We start from the raw sequence: 24,872 nt of genomic DNA, 5'->3' as shown, positions 1-24,872 counted from the left end.
TTAACTTTGTACTTTACTTTATATATAAAAAGTAATATGTAATAAAATATGATGGAAAAGGTCAGTCCATGTTTTTTTATTTGTAATGATGTATTATGTTTCTGTACTTATCACTACAAAGGGTTGCGTTTACATAGTTATATAGTGGATGAAGACACAGGTCCATCAAGTCCAACCTATAATTCTACAGTGTTGATCCAGAGGAAGACAAAAAAAAAACAAACCCATGAGGTTTATGCCAAATGCCCCATTTCAGAGGAGAAATTCCTGCCAGACTCCAATCTGGCAGTCAGTAACTTGTCCTTAGTAAAGGCTGGAACCCTAGGTTTACACTTAGGATACGTATACAAAGCTACATAGACTATGTATATTAAAACAGTGAAATATCAGTTAACTATATTTAAGTATATGGTAAATGTAGATGGATATCTGGAGAGTCTTTGACTAGTGTTTATTCAGTGTCTGCTTCCATATGTACTGCATCATCTGACCTTTTTATTTAGATATGTCACTGAGCACTGCTACATCATCACTAAACATGCCTGGCAGGGAGTAGCTGAATACAGGGTGGGTGTGTTTAGTGATGATGCAGCAGTGCTCAGTTCCTAAGAAAACTCCCTGTGCACCAAGATCGTAATTTGAATAAAAGTGCTTTTTCTACTCCTCCCTGGGGCTCTGAAACTTAAAGGGGTTTTCCAGGCAAAAAATCTGTATTTTATTTTTTAAAAAATATCTTAGTACAATTAATGGGTTAATAAATGCACCCATGTTTGGAGTGATTTCTGGGTGTCTGTGGGAGCTCCTGGTATCTCCTGCACGTGTTTACATTGTTCAGCTTCCTGCTATGTAACTTCCACACTAACCCCTCACCTTACTGCCCTTCCCCCTTCTTCCTCTCTCCCACTCCCTCTAACTACCCCTCTCCCTCTAGCTATTCCACCCTACCCTACCTACTCAACCCAACCCAAGACCCCATTATATACTTACTTTTCTTCCTATGGGACGGCCCCTCCTCCTTTACTGATTCTGCAGGCGTGTGCTCTTCTCCAGCACTGCTCTGTTCTCTGCAGTGATGAGCCACCTCTACTGCGCATGCGTGGAATCTGCCCAGTAGGAGTGTATTATCGGCACCAATGCGCAGAGAAGAGGGTGTTCCTGCAGAATCAGTAAAGGAGGAGGAGCTGTCCCAGATAGTTTCTGGAAATGGAGGTAAGGATTGTCATCGGATAATCGGAAAAGGTCCCTGGGCTGGTCACAAGGGGACCTCCCAGGGATATGGGTAAATATACATTTATTTATTTTTTTTATTATGTTATTTAGAAAGTGGGGGGGGGGGGGTAGTGTAGGGTTTTCCAGTTGTCCCGGACGACTGCTTTAAGAACGGTGTGATTTTTATTCTGCTATCATCATCTAGTACAGTGTGGGAGCGGTTTAAAGTAGCTGGGGGCAGTGATGGGCTCCCTTTAGCTAAGCGTGCAAATCATTGTTCCTTGAGGTGTCTGTAGGGTTTTGGACAGCCATGGTTTAGCTGCAGTTTGATCGGTGCTGGGATTGTTCATACAGACCGTCCCACCACCAGCGGGGGGATCCGATGGGGGGGGGGGGAGGCTTGTTTATACATAAAAAAATATATGCCATAAGTCTGAGAAATTGTCTGAGCAGCAAAATGTGCATTCATGCCAAACATTCATATTTTTAGCCAACATGACAGATGTATTTTGTCAGACACTTGTAGTTTTTAATAAACTAATCATTGGAAGAAATGGCCAAAATTGGACAAGACTGTTTTAGAAACTTCAGAGTTTCGTAGTTACAAGGAGTCTCACCAGAAGTCAGCATATCAAGCCAGCCCCGCATATTGATTCAGGCTTCCCTAGCCATCTGCAGGGCTGGCTTGATTTGCGGGGTTCTGGTGACAGACTCCATGTAAAGCCCATGGAACAGATGGAGTAGCTAGTAAAGTATAAGTGATCCAGACCATCTGATGCTTCTAATCTCATGGCAGACGTCAAAGGGAAAAGGGGAAGTGCCTAAACTCAACTAGAACATGCAAGAAATGATCTTGGCAGGAAACCGAATAGCTGATCATAAAAAGTAATAATCATAAATTTATTACATTTTAAACCAGTGTCAGATAAAGTTACATTTAAGGTCACTGTATTATCTGAAGTGAAAATAGGGCTTGGTTATATTTCCCCAGCTCAATAATAAGCCCTGAAACTATCCTGAGTCTTCCAGTTTGAACCAATAAACCTTGTTCTTTAAAGATGAGGCCCCACGTTGCGGAATAGCTGTTTCTGGCTTTGGCATCTTTTTTGCTGCGTGGGGCTTTAGCCTAAAGTGGTTTTCTGTGGGGGAAAAAAATAGTTAAAGGGACTCTGTCAGCACCAATAACGTTTTTGATTCAGCCCTAGTACCTCATAGTGCTCAGAGCTGGGTACACAGCAGTATCTTTTTTTTTTTTTTTCTTTTTTTTGTAGACTCAGCACTTAGTTTTGATGAAATGTTTTGTTGTTTTGTTTTTTTTCTTCCCTCCTTCTTACTTGGGAGAAGGCAGCGAAGCTCCATTAGGTCAGTGCTGCTTGGAGGGGTATTGAGTAACAGGAAGATCTTGCTATGAAGCATGGCCACCCCAGAACACTCCTCAAACCACTCAACTCATTTCTATAGGAATAAAAAGCAGCTTTTTGTCAAAATCAAACCACAAACAAATGATAAGATAATCCTTTAATAGTCACTCAGTGGGGAAATTTCAGTATGTGACAGCAGCATAGTAATACAGATACAGGATAATACACAGTAATATATTACAGAAGTAGACACACATATGCTGAGAAGAGAAGATATACTAGGAGTCCATAGCAGCTAAGGAACAGAAGAAGAAAGAAGTTTTCGGTTTAGAGTGATCTTTGCGTGGACTGATGTAGATTATAGAGCCTGATTGCGGTTGAAAGGAAGGACTTGTGATAGCTCCTTCTCACACTTGGGGTGAAGCAGACGGTCACTTATAATGCTGCCAAGTCCCATATATGGGGTGGGATTTGTTCTCCCGCATGGAGGTCACCACGGACAGTATCCTTCTGTCACCCACCACCTGTACTGGGTCCAAGGGGCTCCCCAGGACAGAGCTGGCCCTTCTGATCAGCCTGTCAAGTCTATTTCTATCCCTGGTTGATATACTGCTCCCCCAGCAGGCCACACCGAAAAAGATGGCTGAAGCAACCACAGATTTGAAAAAGGCCCTAAGAAGTGTCCCCTGGACACCGAAGACCCTCAGCCTCCTGAGCAGGTAGAGTCTGCTGTGGCCCTTTCTGTGGAGCGCCTCCAGGTGGTCAGCCCAGTCTAGTTTGTTATTGAGGAGCACGCCCAGATACTTATAGGTCCTGACTATCTCAATGCATGTTCCTTCGATCTCCACCGGGGTCGGAGCACTTCTCCATTTACTAAAGTCCACCACCATCTCCTTGGTCTTCCCAGCATTAATCCTGAGGTGGTTTTGCTGGCACCATTCAACAAAATCCCGGTTTAAGTCTCTGTATTCCCTATCGTCGCCATCAGTGATAAGGCCTACTATAGCAGAGTCATCGGAGTACTTCTGTAGGTAACAGATGGATGAGTTGTGCTTAAAGTCAGTGTACAGTGTGAAGAGAAATGGGGCAAGAACTGTACCTTGTGGTGCCCCCGTACTACAGATCACAGTGTAAGCACCAGCTCTGAGCACTAAGAAAATGGAAACCCAATCCACTTAAGAAGTGGAAACCCATAGACTATAATGGAGTCCACATGAAAAATGCAGAGAGAAAAGTCCAGCTTGCAGGAATTTTCTCTTTGTATTTTTCAAGCAAAGTGGGGAACAGAATTCCTGAGTGCAGATGTGAACTGAGCCTTACAGTTGTTCCCTTTTCTATGAGAAAAGAGGAAGCATTTTATAAACACACAAACATCCCAACATGTAGCCAAAGGTGTTAATTTATTCCCCATACATACTCCTGGGTTGCTCCAGCCCTCCTAAGTATTGCACCATGTTTATACAGTCCTATGAAAAAGTTTGGGCACCCCTATTAATCTTAATCATTTTTAGTTCTAAATATTTTGGTGTTTGCAGCAGCCATTTCAGTTTGATATATCTAATAACTAATGGACACAGTAATATTTCAGGATTGAAATGAGGTTTATTGTACTAACAGAAAATGTGCAATATGCATTAAACCAAAATTTGACCGGTGCAAAAGTATGGGCACCTCAACAGAAAAGTGACATTAATATTTAGTAGATCCTCCTTTTGCAAAGATAACGGCCTCTAGTTGCTTCCTGTAGCTTTCAATCAGTTCCTGGATCCTGGATGAAGGGATTTTGGACCATTCCTCTTTACAAAACAATTCAAGTTCAGTTAAGTTTGATGGTCGCCGAGCATGGACAGCCCGCTTCAAATCATCCCACAGGTGTTCAATGATATTCAAGTCTGGGAACTGGGATGGCCATTCCAGAACATTGTAATTGTTCCTCTGCATGAATGCCTGAGTTGATTTGGAGCGGTGTTTTGGATCATTGTCTTGCTGAAATATCCATCCCCGGCGTAACTTCAACTTCGTCACTGATTCTTGAACATTATTCTCAAGAATCTGCTGATACTGAGTGGAATCCATGCGACCCTCAACTTCAACAAGATTCCCGGTGCCGGCATTGGCCACACAGCCCCAAAGCATGATGGAACCTCCACCAAATTTTACAGTGGGTAGCAAGTGTTTTTCTTGGAATGCTGTTTTTTTTGAACGCCATGCATAACGCCTTTTTGTATGACCAAACAACTCAATCTTTGTTTCATCAGTCCACAGGACCTTCTTCCAAAATGAAGCTGGCTTGACCAAATGTGCTTTTGCATACCTCAGGCAACTCTGTTTGTGGCGTGCTTGCAGAAACGGCTTCTTTCTCATCACTCTCCCATACAGCTTCTCCTTGTGCAAAGTGCGCTGTATTGTTGACCGATGCACAGTGACACCATCTGCAGCAAGATGATGCTGCAGCTCTTTGGAGTTGGTCTGTGGATTGTCCTTGACTGTTCTCACCATTCTTCTTCTCTGCCTTTCTGATATTTTTCTTGGCCTGCCACTTCTGGGCTTAACAAGAACTGTCCCTGTGGTCTTCTATGTTGAACAATCTTTGGTTTCAGATCATTTGAGAGCAGTCTGCCCATGCTCGGCGACCATCAAACTTAACTGAACTTGAATTATTTTGTAAAGAGGAATGGTCCAAAATACCTTCATCCAGGAACTGATTAAAAGCTACAGGAAGCGACAAGAGGCTGTTATCTTTGCAAAAGGAGGATCTACTAAATATTAATGTCACTTTTCTGTTGAGGTGCCCATACTTTTGCACCGGTCAAATTTTGGCTTAATGCATATTGCACATTTTCTGTTAGTACAATAAACCTCATTTCAATCATGAAATATTACTGTGTCTATCAGTTATTAGATATATCAAACTAAAATGGCTGCTGCAAACACCAAAATATTTAGAACTAAAAATGATTAAAATTAATAGGGGTGCCCAAACTTTTTCATAGGACTGTATGTAATAAATCCAATGAATAGATTTGTATAGGGTTAGAGAAGCATGGCTACTTTGTTAAGTGGCACACTTTCCATAGGTTGTGTGCTATATTCCAGCTCAGCCCCTGCAACGACACTAAACTTCAGTACCGGCCTACAAACAGGTATGATGTTCTTTCTGAAAGAAAGTAGTCATGTTTTTCTAAGCCAGGGAAACCTCACATGGAAACTTGTTTTTTGTGTATATGTAATATAATATTTTATATCCTACACTAATGTGATAGAAAGAGTATTCCCATCTTAGCCTTTCATACCTGAAAATTGAATACCCTTCCTTCTTTGTGATGGTCAGACGTAGCTGTTCTGGTTTCTGTAATTCCCATACAAGCGAACAGAATTTACCGTATTTTGCGGACTATAAGGCGCATTGCCCGGACTATAAGGCGCAGTGCTGTCCGGTGCGCCTTATATGTGATGGAAAGCGTCGGCACGCCGATTTTGCTGGCGGCCACTTAACCCCCCACGTGCCAGCCGCTTCTATTCATTTCAATGGCACGCTTCCATTGAAATGAATGGAAGCGCTCGGCACGCGAGGAGTTAAAGGGATTCTACCATTAAAAAGTTCAGTCCTATTGACCACATCGGAATAGCCTTAAAGGCTATTCGTCTCCTACCTTTAGCCAGCGCCGCCTTCTTCCTGAGCTGCGTCCGCCCCTTCTGTATTGTTTTCTTTGGGCCTCATGGATGACGCATGCGCAGTCGGCTCTAACAGGCTCTCGCAGCCAGAGCCGACTGTGCATGCATCATCCATGAGGCCCATAGAAGACAACACAGAAGGGGAGGACGCAGCTCGGGAAGAAGGCGGCGCTGGCTATGGCAACAGGTAGGAGACGAATAGCTTTTAAGGCTATTCCGATGTGGTCAGAGGAAAGAACTTATTTTAATGGTAGAATCGTTTGAAGTGGCAGACAGACTTTGCCGGCGGCGGTCGCTTCCATACATTGCAATGGGAGCGCGCTATTCAAATAGTATTCGCGCATCTCTAACTTCAATTGTAAGAAGTTACAATTGAAGTTAGAGATGAACGAATACTATTTGAATAGCGCGCTCCCATTGCAATGTATGGAAGCGGCAGGCAGACTTTGCCGGTGGCCGCCGCTTAAAGAGGACCTTTCACCACTTTTGGGCACATGCAGTGTTATATACTGCTGGAAAGCTGACAGTGCGCTGAATTCAGCGCACTGTCGGCTTTCCCGATCTGTGCCCGGTGTGAAGAGCTTACGGTGCCGGTACCGTAGTGCTCTATGGTCAGAAGGGCGTTTCTGACCATTAGCCAGAGACGTCCTTCTGCCTCGCGGCACCTATCGCGCTGTGCTGTGGAGCGGGAAGGAACGCCTCCTCCCTCTGCTCACACAGCTCGTCCATAGACGAGTGTTATCAGGAGAGGGAGGGGGCGTTCCTCCCGGCTCCACAGCACAGCACGATAGGCGCCGCGAGGCAGAAGGACGTCTCTGGCTAATGGTCAGAAACGCCCTTCTGACCATAGAGCACTACGGTACCGGCACCGTAAGCTCTTTACACGGGGCACAGATCGGGAAAGCCGACAGTGCGCTGAATTCAGCTCACTGTCAGCTTTCCAGCAGTATATAACACTGCCTGTGCCCAAAAGTGGTGAAAGGTCCTCTTTAACTCCTCGTGTGCCGCCGCTTCCATATATAAGGCGCACCGGACTATAAGGCGCACTTACGATTTCTGAGGAAATCGTAGGATTTTATGTGCGCCTTATAGTCCGGAAAATACGGTACACAAACAGAATAGGACAGTATTTCCATAATTCTTATTAATTCAATGGGAATTCCAAAAACAGCTACTTTTCGTATTCCCCATCATCTCGGGTAAAAAAGGATCATCAACTCAAACATAGAAGACTGCGGAGATGGGAATACCCCTTTAAAGGTTTTATTTTTAACCTTTTACTGGAACAAAAAGGAAACAAAGACAGTGAATCCAAACCATAATAATACAGTACTGCCAAAGTGACAGAGACAAAGTCACTGAAGGTTACTCAGAGTATTCAAGTCCATTAACACAATGTTCATCCCATAGAAACCATGTGCCTGTAAACTTCTCTCTAGTATCGTGAAGCATAGCTGTCTTTACTCTATGGTCCATAGATCTGTCATCCTACAGTATAAATCCATGGAGGGGCCGACAGCCTCCGGAAAAGGGCAATAATGCATTTGGCCACAGCAAGGACATGGAGAAGCTAGCTGGCACCCTGTTTGCTCAGGGACTTATGGGGAACATTTAAAAGATAAACAATATGGTCTAGTAGGACTAGAAGATCAAAATAACTATGGCATAAGGCCTGGACCATAGCTCAGAAGGGCTGAATCAGAGGACATGGCCAATAGATATGAAAAAGGTATACCCTGAGGAGCCGCAGCGCCAACATACGTCAGGGCAAGAGGGATTCAAGTGATGGAGCAATTCGGGAGTGTGGTACCAGTTAAGTAGGAGTTTAATTTTTTTATCTTTGTATACTGTCCACCAATAAGTATTAGGACACCTATGCAAATGAAGATATCTGCGGTCGAAGAATCTTTTATGGAATCTTTAACAATGGCTTCTGTATGTCATAAATGTGTTACTATAACTATAAAGCGTGCATACTGATGCAAGTGACATTCATTGCGATGTCATCCACAAGTGTTAACTCTTTATTGGCTCGTAATATGTCTTTCTACAGGAGAACTTAACATGTACCTGTACCCTGTACTGTTAGTAAGTTCAAAAATGCCCTGTTTAATGAAGCTAGTAACTGATTCTATGTACAGGTTTTGTGGTGTCATCCGCACATTATTGGACTTGAGTCCTCATGCAAGAACAAAAGTGTAATATGCCATTGAGCATGGTATGTTGAGTAGTCAAATGTGGCAGACATGTGGCTTGTGACAGGTTTTCATTCCTTTTTGAATGAATCTACATAGCCAAGAAGAGTTGGCACATGAATACATTTAGTGTATTGAAAAAACCGCTATTGAAAAAACCCTCCCTGGATCCTTCCTATGCTGCTAACTATCGACCTGTCTCTAACTTCCCCTTCATCTCTAAACTTCTGGAACACCTGGTCTATTCTCGTTTAATCCACTATCTCCCTGCTAACTCTCTGCTTGACCCCTTACAATCTGGTTTCCGCACTCTGCACTCTACTAAAACGGCTCTCACAAAAGTCTCCAATGATCTCCTAATGGCTAAATCCAATGGTGACTTCTCTCTTCTTATTCTTCTGGACCTCTCTGCAGCTTTTGACACTGTTGACCATCATCTCCTCCTCACTATGCTCTGCTCAGTTGGCCTCAATGACACTGCGCTCTCCTGGCTCTCCTCTTATCTCTCAGACCGCACTTTCAGTGTATCATTTGCGGGCTCTGTTTCTTCCCCTCTTTCCCTTGCTGTTGAGGTTCCTCAGGGCTCGGTCCTAGGCCCCCTCCTCTTTTCTCTCTACACAGCCCCCATTGGACAAACCATCGCCAGATTTGGCTTCAGGTACCATATTTATGCTGATGACACCCAATTATACACATCTTCCTGTGACATCACCCCTGTACTCATACAGAACACCAGTGACTGTCTCTCTGCTGTCTCAAATATCATGTCCTCACTCTATCTGAAACTAAATCTCTAAGACTGAACTACTACTGTTTCCACCATCTAATAGATCTGTCCCTGATATATCCATTGTAGTCTCAGGCCTTACTATAACTCCTAGGCAGCAGGCCCGCTGTCTCGGGGTCATGTTTGATGCAGACCTTTCCTTCACCCCTCGTATTGAATCACTCGCACGTTCATGTCACCTCCACCTCAAAAACATCTCCAGAATACGCCTTTTCTCACCAGAGATACACTAAACTAGCCGACAGAGGTGAAGCCGCCTAAGAAAGATGAAGAAAGAAGGGGAGGCTCCAGCAGAAGATAGAGGCGGCGCAGGATCCTGTTCTCGGGCAGTGGTGGGGACATCCTCATCGCATTTTCAGCGCTGGGGCCCGCCCCCATCGCTGCCAGAGAACTAATTTACATACCGGTAAAAACCGGTATTACTAAGGAACGGCGCGGCGGAGATCTCATCTAAAGGTAAGAGACGAATAGCCTTTCTAAAGGCTATTCCGACGTGTTAGCCACAGAAAAAAAGATTTTTAATGGTAGAATCCCTTTAAGGGTGTGTATAAAAGGGCAGACAACTCACAGGTATATGTCTTTCTGCTTCTGGAAAACTACTTGTGAGGAAACAACTTCTGTTTGTTGTGCAGTAGGCCCAGCTCTCTTTAGTTAAGATACCTGTTGTTGAAGGTAGAAGCCGGACGGCTAGGATTTTATTTAGTATTGTTTCTGTTTTGTTTTGCCTGAAAATTCTAATAAAACTGGTTGTGGCCAGTTGCACCATACTTGCCTGGATTGGTCTTTCATTATTGTGCCAAGAAAGTGCTCGTCTATCTGAAGAGACGACGATCCCTGAGCTAATCCCGTCAGAATATAATAGTAATGGAATTGCAGAAGAGTAATATTGCCATCATAAGATAACACAGAAAAATAAAATACAAAGTAAAAACATCTGACAACTAAGCCATATTTTCCTGGTGAAGGCCATAGATCCCATAAATAAATAAATTTGTGAGGATTTTCAAGCACCTCTGGCTGATGTCTCCGAATAATGGTGTCAGTATCAGGACCAGCACTGTCACCACTCCAGCAGGCATGTTCTCCGGTCTGTCCATCATATTATGGCCTGCCGCACATTGCCACAGCTGCCTAGTGCCTCTCACCACTGCCACCACTCCGGCAGGCATGTTCTCCGGTCTGGTCCATCATCACCATTACCACAGTTTTTCACTTTGACATAACTTTGGCTGGATTTACTTTAGACTGTTAAAAATTGGATAGATAGATTTCTTGGAGCCCTAAGAGTACACTACACTATGCTACACTGTCTTAAGCCAATTTAAAGTGTGTTTTGAACCAAACTTGTTTGTCGCAAAATGAACAAAGGACCTGACCACTGAACATAAAACGAATCTTGAGATGTTCGCAAATCTCTAGAAGAGAGGCTCAAGCCAAGAAGTGAAGTAAGTGCAACAGGATGGGAAAGAAAATGATGGGTAATGAATGAAGTGACGAGAGATAGGCAAGAGATCTTTGTTTAGAAAAGCAGGAAAGGGGCCCCGGAAATCTAAGCATGCTAGGGAAGCAACTATTCTAATGTCTGGTGGTTGTGCTAAAATGAACATCCAGTGGGCCCTCCTTCCCCACTGGGAGTGGTCACGGTTGCACCCCTTGCGACCACGATTGTTACGCCCCTCGGTTTCACCAGTATCCTTGTCCTGTTGATATAGTTAGAAATGGTCCTCTGCTAGTAAACTATGGCACCATGCCAAAAGTTCAGTACTACAGCTACTTGGTGTGGAGGTCACATTTGAGGCTTAGGATGCTGGGCCAGTTTGCTGCACCCCCACTACCAGTCCTGAACACAGGCCACAAGAAAATGGCCGTGGGCATGCGTAGTTGGCTCTGCCCAAGGCCTACCAGTTTGACCGCCTGCGCCAGAAGAAGACGCGTGAAGAGGACGTTCCTAAAGAAGACGGAGGCGTCGCTGGAGAGTTTTCTCGTAGCATTGTGGACGCCCCCAGTGCTGTTTGAGCGCTGGGGCCGCCCCCAGTGCTGCGAAGGAACTTATTTGCATACCGACAAAAACCGGGATTTCAAGCAAATGGCGGCGCAGAGAAGAATAGCCTTTCTTAAGGCTATTCCGACATGTTAGTGAGAAAAAAATGTGTTTGAATGATAGGATCCCTTTAAATGTATATTACATGACACAGGTTTAGACAGAAAAAAAATTACAAGCCAGGACGGACAGTGGGTTTACAGTAATCTGAACACTTATCTCTGTTTTTACATACAGAGAAAACAACTGACCTGATTGCCTGAGACCTAATAGCAGGAGATAAAAAGTATTAAAGCATGTAGAATCCCAGAGAACTTAAGCCCCCTCCCCTCCAGAGAGCAGTGAGTCATGTCACCTCTCCTGAGATGCTAGATAAAGAGAGAAACTAGGTCGGGAACCTACAAAAAGTTTTGTAAACAATGGGAGGAATAATCTCATATGGCAGGTAAACAAAGCAGCATTTCTAAAGAATGTAGTTAGGAGAACTCTAGAATTTACATATACTCACAAGTTAGATAGACCCCTTGAGATCAGAATACGCTTTACGTCTATACGTATAAAGAAGGTGAAATAAATAATAAAGCTGGCTGTATCATAATGGGTCAAAGAAATAACAAATAAATGGTAGTCTTTGGTTGGTAAAAGGTCTTATCATGGAGGGCCAGAATATAATGGAACAGGTTAAAAGTCAAAAGTAGAAATAAGCGGACGACCCCTTGGGAACCTTGGGGTGCAAGTGGGCTCAGGCCGACAAAAGCCTGTAAATTAAAGCCTTAGGGTGTGTTCACATGGAGAAAACTGTAGCTGATTTTGAGGCAGATTCTGCCTCAAAATCAGTTCCAAATTTTGCCTGAAATCTGCCTACCTTTCATGTTAACGGTAGAAGCAGACATTTTCTGTTAGCTGATTTTTTCCAGATAGTAGAAAAAAGAAGCATCCTGCTTGTTATTCAGGCAGATTCTGATTACTAAGTTCAATTATATTAATTAAATTAAATTTGGATTATTAAAATCAGTGGCAGATTTTGGAGCTGTTTTTTGCAGCACCACCAAAATCTGCTGCAGGCTGAGCCCCAACGTAGAGGGCCAAAGCAAAAAAAAAAAACACTACGGGAAAAGCAAGAAATAAAATATGCTCTCCAAGTTTATTATATTATTTAGGCGCTTTTTGCACCCATTGTAGAACATTTTAACAAGTGCAGATCATCCAGGTCATTCTGTTCCTTCTTTTACATCAGCATGTACTTCAAGATAAAGTAAATTGTATTACCAATTATTCTTATAGTGGCCGAGTTGCTAATAATTCGTGTGCACTAACCAACAGACAAGTTTCTCTCCTATTAAAAGAATACTGAAAGACTGGGGACCGTAAGCAGCCTTATATAGATGATAGTCCCCGGCACCCATTTACAGTGCAGTGCAGGAAGTCTCTGCTCTCAGCCACCTCCAGGACAAAACAGTACTAGGGTAGAGTTAGTGAGAGAAGTGCCAACTGAAGTAGCTAGGCACACTCCTGGCATCCTTCTGAAAATCTAATGAGAGCGCCCGGGGCTGTCATCTACATAAGGCGGTTTATCCAGTCTATTGAATGCATGGTCAACTTTTAATTTCTCCTACATAAACCATTTAAGAGGTACACATCTGTCATTTCTTGGCACGTGCAGCACAATCTAAAATCTATGCCAGCAAATTCAACTATAACACACGCCAGTGTTCTGGTGGATATTATAATGAGCTCCTTTGTTATGGTGACTTTGCCCAAATCCACTCAAACATTCACAATATATTTTTGACACTAAAAAAAAATGGCAAGTAAGGTGTGATAAATTCAACCCAAATGTTTTATATTGATGGTAATAAAGACCAGACAAAGGCATTTATTCTTATTATAAACTATATAAATTTGGCATCACTGTGATTTCATTGATCCGCACAATAAAGAGTAACCTATTATTGTAATTGCACAGTGAATGCCATAATAACAAACCCATAAGAAAATAATGCAACTTTTTTTTTTGTAATTTCTCCCCCTTTTGAATTTTTTGTCTAAATTCCCAATCTTATGGAATAGGAAGTGCAATTCGTCCCACAGAAAACAAGCCACATACAACTATGTGAAGAGAAAAATATAAAGGTTATAGCTTTTGGAAGACAGGATAAAAAAAAACAATATATTATGGGGACTTAGTTGTCCCCTGACGAAACCTGTCAAGTACAGGTGAAACGCGCGTCGGGTCCCTTTACTGTTGGTATGTATGGAGGCTAATCTTGGATCATCTTATGTGGGCAGTCTCATAGCTATCTGTGGGTTATTACACTGATTATTTGTTGTTTTCATTTACAACACTTTATTATTGGACACTTTCAGTTTTAGCTATGGTTGAGCCCTTTGTACTATGATATTAGTGTTGCCAACCAGTGTACATTCCATGGCTGACAAGTTGGTATTTGTAGCATTGTCTACCCCTATATCATTTTGTTTTATGTTTGTTTATATATTTTGTATGTATATATGTTGCTACACCTTTTTAGGAGCACTTAATAAAAGTTAATTTTTATTCATATATTTTGTGTGGCTGGTTCACTTTGTTGCTATGACCTACCTTAACTATGTAAATAGCCTCAGTGGTTTTTGAATGAGCCCGTTTTTGTTCATATGCTAATTAGCTTCCAGGAAACAATAGGCAGAGGATGCACGATGAGAGGCTAATTAGCATATAAATAAAAATGGGCTCATTCAAAAACCACTGAGGCGATTTACATATAAAAGGTAGGTGTGGAATAGACTTTCTAAAGCCTATGCAATGATGTGCTTAGTACTTTTCCCAATGATAGAGCCCCTTTAATAAACCTCAATATTGTTTTATAACAAGCTGACTCTTCCTATCATGTTACCTTATGAGTCCTATCTCTTAAGGCCTCTCAACACGTGATTACAGGTTTCACCAAATATTGTATATCTTACAGTTACTCACCTTCCCTGGGCTCCGGCGTGTCCTCTCCAGGCTTTTTAGAGCCTCCTGAATGATTTCAAGAACCAATGGGAATTGTGATTGGGCCTCAATGGTCAAACTGGCATAACAACACTTGTGTCTATGTCATTACACTGGCATGACAACGAGCTCAAAGAGGACGATATTTAGGCCAGGGGAGGTGAGTTACACTGTTTGTTATATTTGCTCACCTCCTCTAGGCCTCCGCTTATTATACTCTGGAGTCTCTTCAGACCCCAGAGTATAATAATGCCAATTCTAGTTGGGATGTGTTCGGTTCTAACAAAACTGTGATTCTTGCAAAGTTAGCCCTACATGTACTCACTTCCAGTTAACTCTTGTAAACTGCAATAGTAATCAATTGTATCGCAGGTATCAATACAGTGGATTATAGAGTTGGATTATAATGAGGCAAATGTGCAATTGCCCCTAGGCTCCCTTACAGACTTGGACAACCGCACCTTTCACACATATTATAATCCGCCCCTGCTGATGATTATAGGGTAGAATAAGCGTGTTTAAATAGAAGAACATGCTCACAAGAGCTTATATGCAAAGATTTCCATGGTGTGTATCATCGGAACGGAAGAAATCCAAAGCCCCCATACATGTGAATGCATCTCTCTGTTATCTAACTGCATTCCCCTGCAAACTCAGCCCCACATCGAATGCACACTCAGCCATGTGCATGGGGTCTTATGGTGAGTTCAGACCTGCATTGTTTAGTCCATTCTTCTGTGCCATCATAGAATCAGAATATCAGACTAAAAAAAAAAAGACTTTATGCACATAACTCAGTGCGCAGCCAAAGTGTATTCCATTGCTCTTCCAAGATATAGAGCATGTCCTATAAAATGTCTTAGCAGAGCCTCGGGCTGTGCACTCGGTCATGCTTAGGGCTAGTTCACATGGGGCCAAAGGGGTGGATTTTGACAGCGGAATCCGCGTCATAATCCGCCCCTTTACAATGGTGGTCTATGGAGATCACTAGCGTTCTTTTTTCCGCTATCGGCAACTGCCGATAGTGGAAAAAAAGAAGCGAGCTGCCCTTTCTTCAGGCGGATTATGCGACTCGCTGAGCCGCAGCTACCACCTGGTAGCCGCAACCTCCAGCATCAGCCCATTCATTTGAGCCGACACCGGGGTGGGGGAAGCCGCGACATCGTGGCAGGCGGGTTTTGACCATATTTTGACTTGGCACGCCCAAAGATCTGTGACTTCTGCACAGATGTAAGTGAAGGGAACTGCACTGCAACCCTGATGGTGCTGCAACCATGACTTCTAGTCACAGGAAGATCCAGCACTGCTGGATTTTTTTCTTTGCAGCCACAAGTTTCAGTCACAGCCCCCTTTGGGTGTCATTGTATCTCCTTTCCTTGACAAAGGAGTTGTAGGGCAACACTGTATTCGCTGCATAGCCTCAGCCTAGCAGGGTCCGATGAGTAGCCATTGTTTTCTTTGCTATTTTGCTGGATGTGTCTACAGGACTTTGTCATCTGTGACTTTAGACTCTGTATGGTTGCGGATCCTGTGACACAGGTGTGAAAGTAGCCTTAGGACAGCAGGCTGGTAACAACTACAGCTCATCTGCACAGTCCTAGCTGACGTCCCTATTCCTGCCTTGTCAGAGATAAGGGAGAGAATCCCGATAACAGAAAGCAGGAGCGCTTCCTTCGGGAGAGGGTTTCCTCCTGTCAGCACATCTGGAGAGCCGTCAGCCATGTCCACAACACCTGGCTGTGACGGGCTACATCAGCATGGCTGCAGGATTCCCTCGTTCGATTCGATCCAGGCTCGCCTGCTCCTGCCTGATTAGGTTTTCTTGGATTTCTCAGCGTTCGTCTCCCATCCCTGTCGCCTGGCAGCTGCCCCGGAAGTTGTCGCCGGGGCCGGTTCAGCTCCGGTAAAGTCGCCGCCGGACACCGCGGGGCCCGCAGCGGGCGGGACGAAGTCTCCAGGTTACTAGAGTAGCCGGGCGTGAATGAAGCTCCTGGAGGAGGAGGAGCCCAGAAAGGTGAGAGCCGGGAGGGGGGCAGACGGGGCAGCACAGGCCGCATTGATAGCTGTATTGATTAACCCATTCGCTGCGTGAGACGTCTGTGTGACCGCTCAGGCCCAGCGCTCGGCCCTCAGTGTGTTCGCTGTGGCAGCTGTGCTGTTGGCTGGCAGTGACTGTACAGGATGCTGCAGAGATGTGTCTGTCCTCTCAGTGTGGGCACAGTACTGGCAGCAACCTGTGGCACAGTGCCCGGCTGTACGACTAGTAGTCAGAGGGGAGCTAGTGGCCTTATGTAATGTCTGCTACACAGCCCTGCTGTCCTCACATGCCTCTGTGGCCTCACAGCTGCACTCATACAGCTGCCTCAGCACCCTCTCCACTTCATATCCATCTGTAGGGCTCAGCTTATTCTTATAAGGTATTGTTCATACTGGTATCCTGACTTACCACTGTGATGTGTTCTGATGGGCGCTGTTCACACTGTGTTCTTTTTGATCAGGTTTCAGGAGGTATTTGGTGAGGATAGTCTAGCAGTGTGCCCTATATATTGTCATGCACTGGCTATTACTGAGTCCATTGGTCATCTTTGTAGTGGGATCGTCATTTATTGTCTTTATAGAGACAAATTGATTGATGAAAAGGATGTTCTAAGAAGCCAGCCCTAGCCCGTGTGTCTTATTGGGGAATATGAGTATTAAGAAGATATATCTGTATAAAAGGCCACGCTTACCTGATGACCCGTAGTGTGTGCGGGATGCAGGTAGTCCCATGTAATGTATGGTGCAGACTGCTGATAAAGTGAGCACTCACACACCTACAAAATCCATGGGGGGAGGCATGTCAGCATTTCAAGTTAAGTGTGTACAATGTGCTAGTCACGTGACAATGCACAGCACCTAAATCAGCCAATTAGTGACGCCCATACAGTTAGATTAGGCAGGCTGTCTAGTACCCCCTTACCTGTACCCTACTAGTACCAGCACCCTCCAAACAAACATAACAAAGCCTGACTGCATCTTGCAAGAAAGGTCGATATCCTTGAGGTATTAGTTCATATTTGGGCTTGTCTACATCCTGCACAGAACTATGGTTTCATCTGACATCAGGTAAATGTGGCCTTTTTCTCAGTGATGTGGCTTATGGGTTTCATAAAGAGATTCCTTCCTATAGCATTACATGCAGATCCTTCTAGCGCTGGTATGTTTTTTTTCTGCAGTGGCTTCTCTAGTGATTTTTCTGTGGACAAGAAGTCAGATCCTCAGTTACTTTATGTGGAAATGGTTATCTTTACAAGATGGCTCCACTGTAAGGACAACCTTTTCCATCTCCTCAAACTCTTTGCCTTCACCAATAGGCTTCCCTACATTGATTTCGGCACAGTTGGGATTTTTTTTCTTTACCCCCTACCATTCCTGAGCAGTCAGTGCTATTAGTTTCATCAACCAATATACTAATTCGGGTCTGTACTATTTTGTTGACATCCTGGGCTAGTGCAGGTGGACTGGGACCGCCCACCTGACAGTACAGAGCCAAATTAGGATATTAGGTACTGAAACTAGCAACACTGATTGCTCAGGGACAGTGAGGGCTAGAGAAGAGATTCCATTGGTGCCAGACTCATTAGAGCGGCAACTATGGGAGGATATTTGGAATTGGTGGAGGTGGTGAAGGTTCCTTGCTACAGGGGTTGTGTGGGGATGCACAACTTTACTGTACCAATACATTCACTGCACTGCATAAACAAGTTGAGTGAGTGCCGCCTCTAGCATGCGTGCCATAGGTTCGCCACCACGGCCCTGTACTATAAACTGCAGAATTTTGCTGTTGTTTTTTTTTTTTTTTTATGAAATGAGTTGTGGTTTTCTTTATAGCTTTAAAGAATTTTCCATATTGTTCCCTTGATGGGTTTGTTTCTTGTATCAGAACTCCATGACAATGTTGATCAGACCAATTAGAGTTTATGCATGATGTGTTAAATGTCACAAGTCACTTACCTCTATGATATAAATATTTCACAATTCCTGGAAAGTTTTATTTATTTATTTTTTTTTCCCTGGCTGATATTAAGCTTTTGATACTGTGTGCTCATTAGTTATTTGCATTTGGGTCATACACATAAAGTAAATGTGGATGATGGCTGTTTCACCCGACACCGTCATAATCCTGTATGCTTGACATGTTGATTTCATTTCTTCCAGAATCCTCTTTTAGTCGCGTGTTTCCTTTGAGTATAAAGGATTGCATTTCTTGATCATGCTTGATCCTTCCTTCAGCAATGTCTTACATAGAGGGTAATGTTGAGTACCCCCCTCCCCCCCCCAATACATAACATTGTCAACCCATGGTAAATCTTCAGATTTGAATGTGTTTTCACTAACATTTGGGATCCTTTACATATAGACATGATACTATAAGGGTATGTTCACACTGCACCTAAAAATCGACACCAGATTCCTCCCTGATTATGCCTCATGTTGTTTTCTATCAGAGGCGAAGATTGTAATCGAAGCCTGAAAATATAACAATTCTGCTCGTTCTTTCAGATCCTGAGCCCTGAGAATGTGGCTGCTTACATCTTTGGAGCAATGGCGGCGCCCTCCTTGCTCCAAAGGGCTCACTTGCATAGTGAGAAAAACTGTGCTTTCTTGGCAGTGGGGTTCTAATCCACAAAGGGAACACACCCTCAGGTGACCCCTACCGATCTATCTGCAGGGTTGATATGAAGCATTTTGTAACTCGAGTTGTCAGTCTATCCCAAGATACCCATTTGCAGACAGCAGGGTTTCATACAATGCACAGACTTGAATCACTGCAATAGACATGAGCCCTGATTCTACTTGATGGCTTGTCATGTAAGGCCGGTGTGTGGTGTCAGCAGCCAACAAATGCACTGCCGATTTCATGTGTAATCTTGTTCTTGTGGGTCGGGTGAGATCTAGCACACCTCAATAGTAGTAGTTAAAATCTTGTCCCCCTGCCCTCACAAATAATTGCAAATTTCTTGTCTAACTTTCTTCATAGGTACAACAGTGCCCCCCACTGCTCCCCTCTAGATTCTTCCAAGCTGTCCCCGTTATAGCCATAGCTTTGTGCCTTTTGCCAATAGATATGTGGTACATATAGAGCTGTCATCTGCCATCCAGTGTGTGTCCCCTGTCCTGTAGCAGTGACACAGAATCCAGTGCTATGAGTGACAGCACAGTCCCCAGCATTTGGCGCTGGTTGAAGCACCGGACCGCCCGCTTTATGTAGGGCAGACAGCGAGACCTGCTTGTTTCAGTTGATTCTCTAGTTGCTATGGCAACTGCATTTTGTCCATTGCGGTCTTACTGTTCGGATTGCTGTTGGTGCGGTGTAGGTCTTTATTATATCATCAGTCACAACACCGCAGATTTATAGCTAAGAATACACGGCAAGTTTGGCCTCTATTCCCGTTGTCCAACCAAAGATCACCTGGTTGCCCTGCAACTCCTTCAGTAATGTTAGTGAACGAAGTTGCATTGCAACCCCTAGTGCGCTACAACAATCGCAATTGCTTTGCGACTCCATTCACTAATATTAGTGAAGGAGATGCAAGGCAACCCGACGTTCTTTTGTTGTGTAACTGGAGTTGTCCTTTCTTTAGAGCTCAATGGAAACACAGGCCGACAAAAAAAAACACTTTTTGAAAACTTTTTTGTATGGTAAGGTGATTTTAAATGTTTTTTAGGTGCTGATCACAAATCTGCAATTAGTTTTTTTGGTATCGCCCACCATTTTTTTTCTAATTGGCCTCAACCGTTATTTCGGATACCACGCGCAACAAATGAAATTTCTAATAGAAAAATTGAAAATGTAACATTTATAATGAACATTGTATCACTTTGTTATGGTATTACTTTACATCTGTTTGTATTTTCAAATTCTTTTGCCAGTAAAACTGCGTACATTGCTTTTCCTCTTGTACGATTTTTCTGGTTGGTCTCGATGTAGCGACCAGCAGTAGTCTCCCATTATTGCAACGTTCCAAAGACCCTGATATCTTTTCTCAATCTCCTTGATATCCTGATGGAAGCGTCGCCTTGTTCTTCGCTAACTGCTCCAAGATTTTCAGGGAAAAATATCACATGCAAATTCAAAAAGTGAAGTTTGAGGCTCATCAGACATCCTAGATTTTGAAATTTTTGTAGCATATTTTGAATGATTTTTTTCGTAGTCTGGATCTTTGTGATTTCCAAGAAACTTGGTTACCACATCTTTGAATGCTTTCCATGCCTCCTTTTCATCTTCTGCCATTGTCGCTTCAAGGTTAACATGAAACATCAGATTTCGGATATCGGGCCCAACGAAAACACCGTCTTTAATTTTCGCTTTTGAGAAGTGAGGAAATTTTTCACACAAATATGTGAAACATGGTCCAGTCTTAGGTAAGGCTTTCACAAATTGTTTCATAATGCCTAATTTGATGTGAAGAGGAGGGAGCAAAAAAAATTTCGGATCAGCCAAGCTCCTCCGCAGAACATTTTTCTCTCCAGGAGTAAGGGATTGACGAACAGGCCATTCTTTTTTTATCCAATGAAGGTCTGCGCTCTACTGTCCCACTCACACAAAAAACATGGGAATTTAGTAAATCTTGACTGCTGACCTAGTAGCATGCACAGTACCTTTAAATCTCCACAGAGCTCTAGAGATGAGCGAGTACTGTTCGGATCAGCCGATCCGAACAGCACGCTCGCATAGAAATGAATGGATGTAGCCGGCACGCAGGGGGTTAAGCGGCCGGCCGCCGTCAAAACGGAAGTACCAGGTGCATCCATTCATTTCTATGGAGCGTGCTGTTCGGATCGGCTGATACTCATCTCTACAGAGCACCCATTCATGTTCTGGATACTTTATCTTGTCTAGGATTAGTTGAAGATTTTCATAACTTTCTTTAAGACACATAGAATGAGCACCAGGAACAGAAGCATATTGGTCGCCATTATTGAGCAGAACAGCTTTCAAGCTTCTTTTGGAGGAATCACTGAAGAGCCTCCATGCATCTGCTTCATACTGTATACCACAAGCAGTCATCAATCCAGGGACATCATGACAAAACACCAGGTTTTCTTCCTGTTCAAAATAAGGAGTAAACTTGAGTTCTCTCTTTCTATAAAAATACACTGATGTTCGACCAATAGATTTTTTTTCTTGTAAACAGTGAACCCAGTAGTTCTGAATTTTCTTTGCTAAGTCCAAAATCCCTCACTAGGTCATTCAACTCGTCTTGGGAGAACAACTGGGGCTGAGCGCTCCAACCACATTCAAACTCTGGATCCGTTTCACCTTTCTGCCCATCACTTTTGGCAGAATCTGTATCCAAAGGCATCTCTAACAATACAGAGGGTTGAGGCACAGGAATTTCTTTGCTGTGAGGCACTGGACGAATGGCAGATGGAAGGTTTGGGTACAAAATATTCTTTTTGTTCTTGGAATTGTAACCACTAACGTCGGTGCAGCAGAAATAGCAATCATAAAGGTGATCTCTCTGTTCCCTCCAAATTATCGGGATGCCAAATTTGAAAGCCTTCTTATTTCATTTCGACCATCTTCTCAAATCTTCAACACAAATATAGCACACTTTGTGAGGTGCCCAAGTCTTGACTTGATCTCCAAGTCTAATGCCAAAGTAGGCAAAATACACTCGCTTAACAAACTCAGACACAGGCCGCTGTTTTGTTTTTGTTTTTTTACCAGTAAATTCGCCACATATATAGCAAAAGGAATTTGGAGATGTAACACAACCACGAACGGCATGGGATGCCATTTTAAAAAATACTGAATGAAAATCTAATCTAAAGCAGGAACAGACCTTACGCAGTAGTACGTGGCTTTATATAGCCAGGATAAGATGGCGTTTAACCAATCGACTTACGATGATTGGTAAATGAATTAGATGTGTAATTACATTGGGAGATGATACGTAAAATAGAGCTTAGCACTGATTGGCTTAGATGCGCTTCCAATAATGAAAAGGGGGTGGGGCTTTTGTCTAAATCTGAGATGTGATAGACAAATTTGGAGGTCAATTACAGTTTCAGCGCACAAAAATACATGGAAATAGCGTATTAGTCAAGAAAAAGTTTTTTGGTCATTGGCCTGTGAAATTTAAGGGGGTTTTCTGAGTTCATACAACGTGTGGAGGGAGGGAATTGCATGAAATTGCAAAAGTACCCATACCTACCTATGAAGTACTCCGATGGTCTGTGTACCAGCATGGCTAGGGTACATGGGCTCAGGGATCTGACACCAGTCATTGACTGAGCTCCTATTTCTAGGCATTTCTGTGTTGGAGATTGGACCAGCGGGGAATGGATAAGTGTTGGAACAACGGTGGCAAGGGAACGGTGAAGTGAGGAATGCGTGTTCTTTTAAAATTAAGATATTCTACCCCTATTCCCAAAGACTTTTTATCTCGACTGACAAACCCTTTATCACCACTTCTAAGTCATTTTTGGCTTTTCTTTTTTGCTGTAGAAAAGGTTAGGTACTCTATTAGGCGTTAAATGGATATTTCCAAGTATTCACACGGGGACATGGAGGAGGATTCTGACAGCGGAATCCACATCATAATCCTCCTCCATACAATGATAGTCTATGTAGACTACCGTATTTTGCGGACTATAAGGCGCACCGGACTATAAGGCGCATTGCCCATGAGCGCCTTATAGTCCTGCCTAGGTCCATATATAAGGCGCACCGGACTATAAGGCGCACCGGACTATAAGGCGCAGCGCTGTCCGGTGCGCCTTATATGTGATGGAAATGAATGGAAGCGCTCGGCACGCGAGGAGTTAAAGGGATTCTACTATTAAAAAGTTCTGTCCTCTTGACCACGTCGGAATAGCCTTAAAGGCTATTCGTCTCCTACCTTTACCAGCGCCGCCTTCTTCCTGAGCTGCGTCCGCCCCTTCTGTGTTGTCTTCTATGGGCCTCATGGATGACGCATGCGCAGTCGGCTCTGGCTGCGAGAGCCTGTTAGAGCCGACTGCGTATGCGTCATCCATGAGGCCCGTAGAAGACAACACAGAAGGGGCGGACGCAGCTCAGGAAGAAGGCGGCGGCTGACTATGGTAACAGGTAGCAGATGAATAGCCTTTAAGGCTATTCCGACGTGGTCTGAGGAAAGAACTTATTTTAATGGTAGAATCGTTTGAAGCGGCAGGCAGACTTTGCCGGCGGCTGTCGCTTCCATACATTGCAATGGGAGCGCGCTATTCAAATAGTATTCGCGTATCTCTAACTTCAATTGTAAGAAGTTACAATTGAAGTTAGAGATGAACGAATACTATTTGAATAGCGCGCTCCCATTGCAATGTATGGAAGCGGCAGGCAGACTTTGCCAGCGGCCACCGCTTAACTCCTCGTGTGCCGCCGCTTCCATATATAAGGCGCACCGGACTATAAGGCGCACTTACGATTTCTGAGGAAATCGTAGGATTTTATGTGCACCTTATAGTCTGGAAAATACGGTACTAGTTTTTTTTTTTTCTGCTAGCAGAGAAAAAGAAGCGACATGACCTGCTCTGCTTCTGAGTATGTGCCACATGTAAAGTCCCAACATGCACCATAATACATAATACCTCTGTACTATTATGGTGCATGTTGGGGCTTTACATATGGAACATACTCAGAAGCAGAGCAATGCCATAACCGCCAGATTTCTGCTATCGTACACAGCAGCTTTAGCAGGTTTATTGCTAACAGCATCTATTAACCTGTTCTCTGGCATTAGTGAGGAGCAGTGTAATAGATGCTGCAATAGAATAAAGTGCAGCCTCTCTGGCCCTGCTCACACACTGATGCTCCAGGGACTTCATTTTCAACTTGTAAAATACTTTTACAAGAGTTATTGCGACCTCTAGTGGTTGCTTTTACAAACTGAACCTGCTTGAGTGTGCTCTGTTTAAAGGGATTCTACTATTAAAAAACTATTTTTTCTAGGTAACACGTCGGAATAGCCTTTAGGCTATTCGTCTCCTACCTTTGGAAGTGCTCTCCGCCGTGCCGTTCTTTCGAAATACCGGTTTGTACCAGTATGCTAATTAGTTCTCTCGCAGCAATGGGGGCGTCCCCCAGCGCAGGAGATGCGATGGGGGCGTCCCCATTGCTGCTCGAAAACCGACTGCAGCGCCGCCTCTATGTTCTTCTGTATCTTCCCCTTCCTTCTTCGGCTTGATGTTGGACGCCTGCACAGTACGCTCTGTTCGGCGAAGACTTTGAGGAACGTACTAATGTGTGAAATTGCGGTGCCGGCACTATGGCCGCAGGCATGCGCAGTACGTTCGGCAAAGTTCGCTGAACAGAGTGTACTGTGCAGGCGTCCGACATCAAGTTGAAGAAGGAAGGGGAGGATACAGAAGAACATAGAGGCGGCGCTGCAGTCTGTTTTCGAGCAGCAATGGGGACGCCCCCATCGCTGCGAGAGAACTAATTAGCATACTGGTACAAACCGGTATTTCGAACGAACGGCGCGGCAGAGATCACTTCCAAAGGTGATCTAAAGGCTATATCCGACGTGCTACCTAGAAAAAATAGTTTTTTAATGGTAGAATCCCTTTAATGCTACATTTCCTTTGAAGTGACTGATGTCTG

General features: G+C 43.7%; 1 protein-coding gene across 9 annotated transcripts in view; it reads left to right on the top strand.

The window, feature by feature from the left end:
* The first annotated feature begins 15,881 nt into the window (after positions 1 to 15,881).
* The window catches only part of IKZF4 (IKAROS family zinc finger 4), a 29,742-nt gene continuing 20,751 nt past the window's right edge, over positions 15,882 to 24,872 (top strand). For all 9 annotated transcript variants that reach the window (XM_075265659.1, XM_075265663.1, XM_075265662.1 and 6 more), the window contains exon 1: positions 15,882 to 16,274. In XM_075265659.1, coding sequence (XP_075121760.1) covers positions 16,242 to 16,274 — 33 coding nt within the window. In that variant the 5' untranslated portion in view covers positions 15,882 to 16,241. The remainder of the gene's footprint in view (positions 16,275 to 24,872) is intronic.

The sequence above is a fragment of the Leptodactylus fuscus genome, chromosome 2 (genome assembly GCF_031893055.1).
Source record: "Leptodactylus fuscus isolate aLepFus1 chromosome 2, aLepFus1.hap2, whole genome shotgun sequence".
Classification (NCBI taxonomy): domain Eukaryota; kingdom Metazoa; phylum Chordata; class Amphibia; order Anura; family Leptodactylidae; genus Leptodactylus; species Leptodactylus fuscus.
This window is presented reverse-complemented; position numbering and strand designations above follow the sequence as displayed.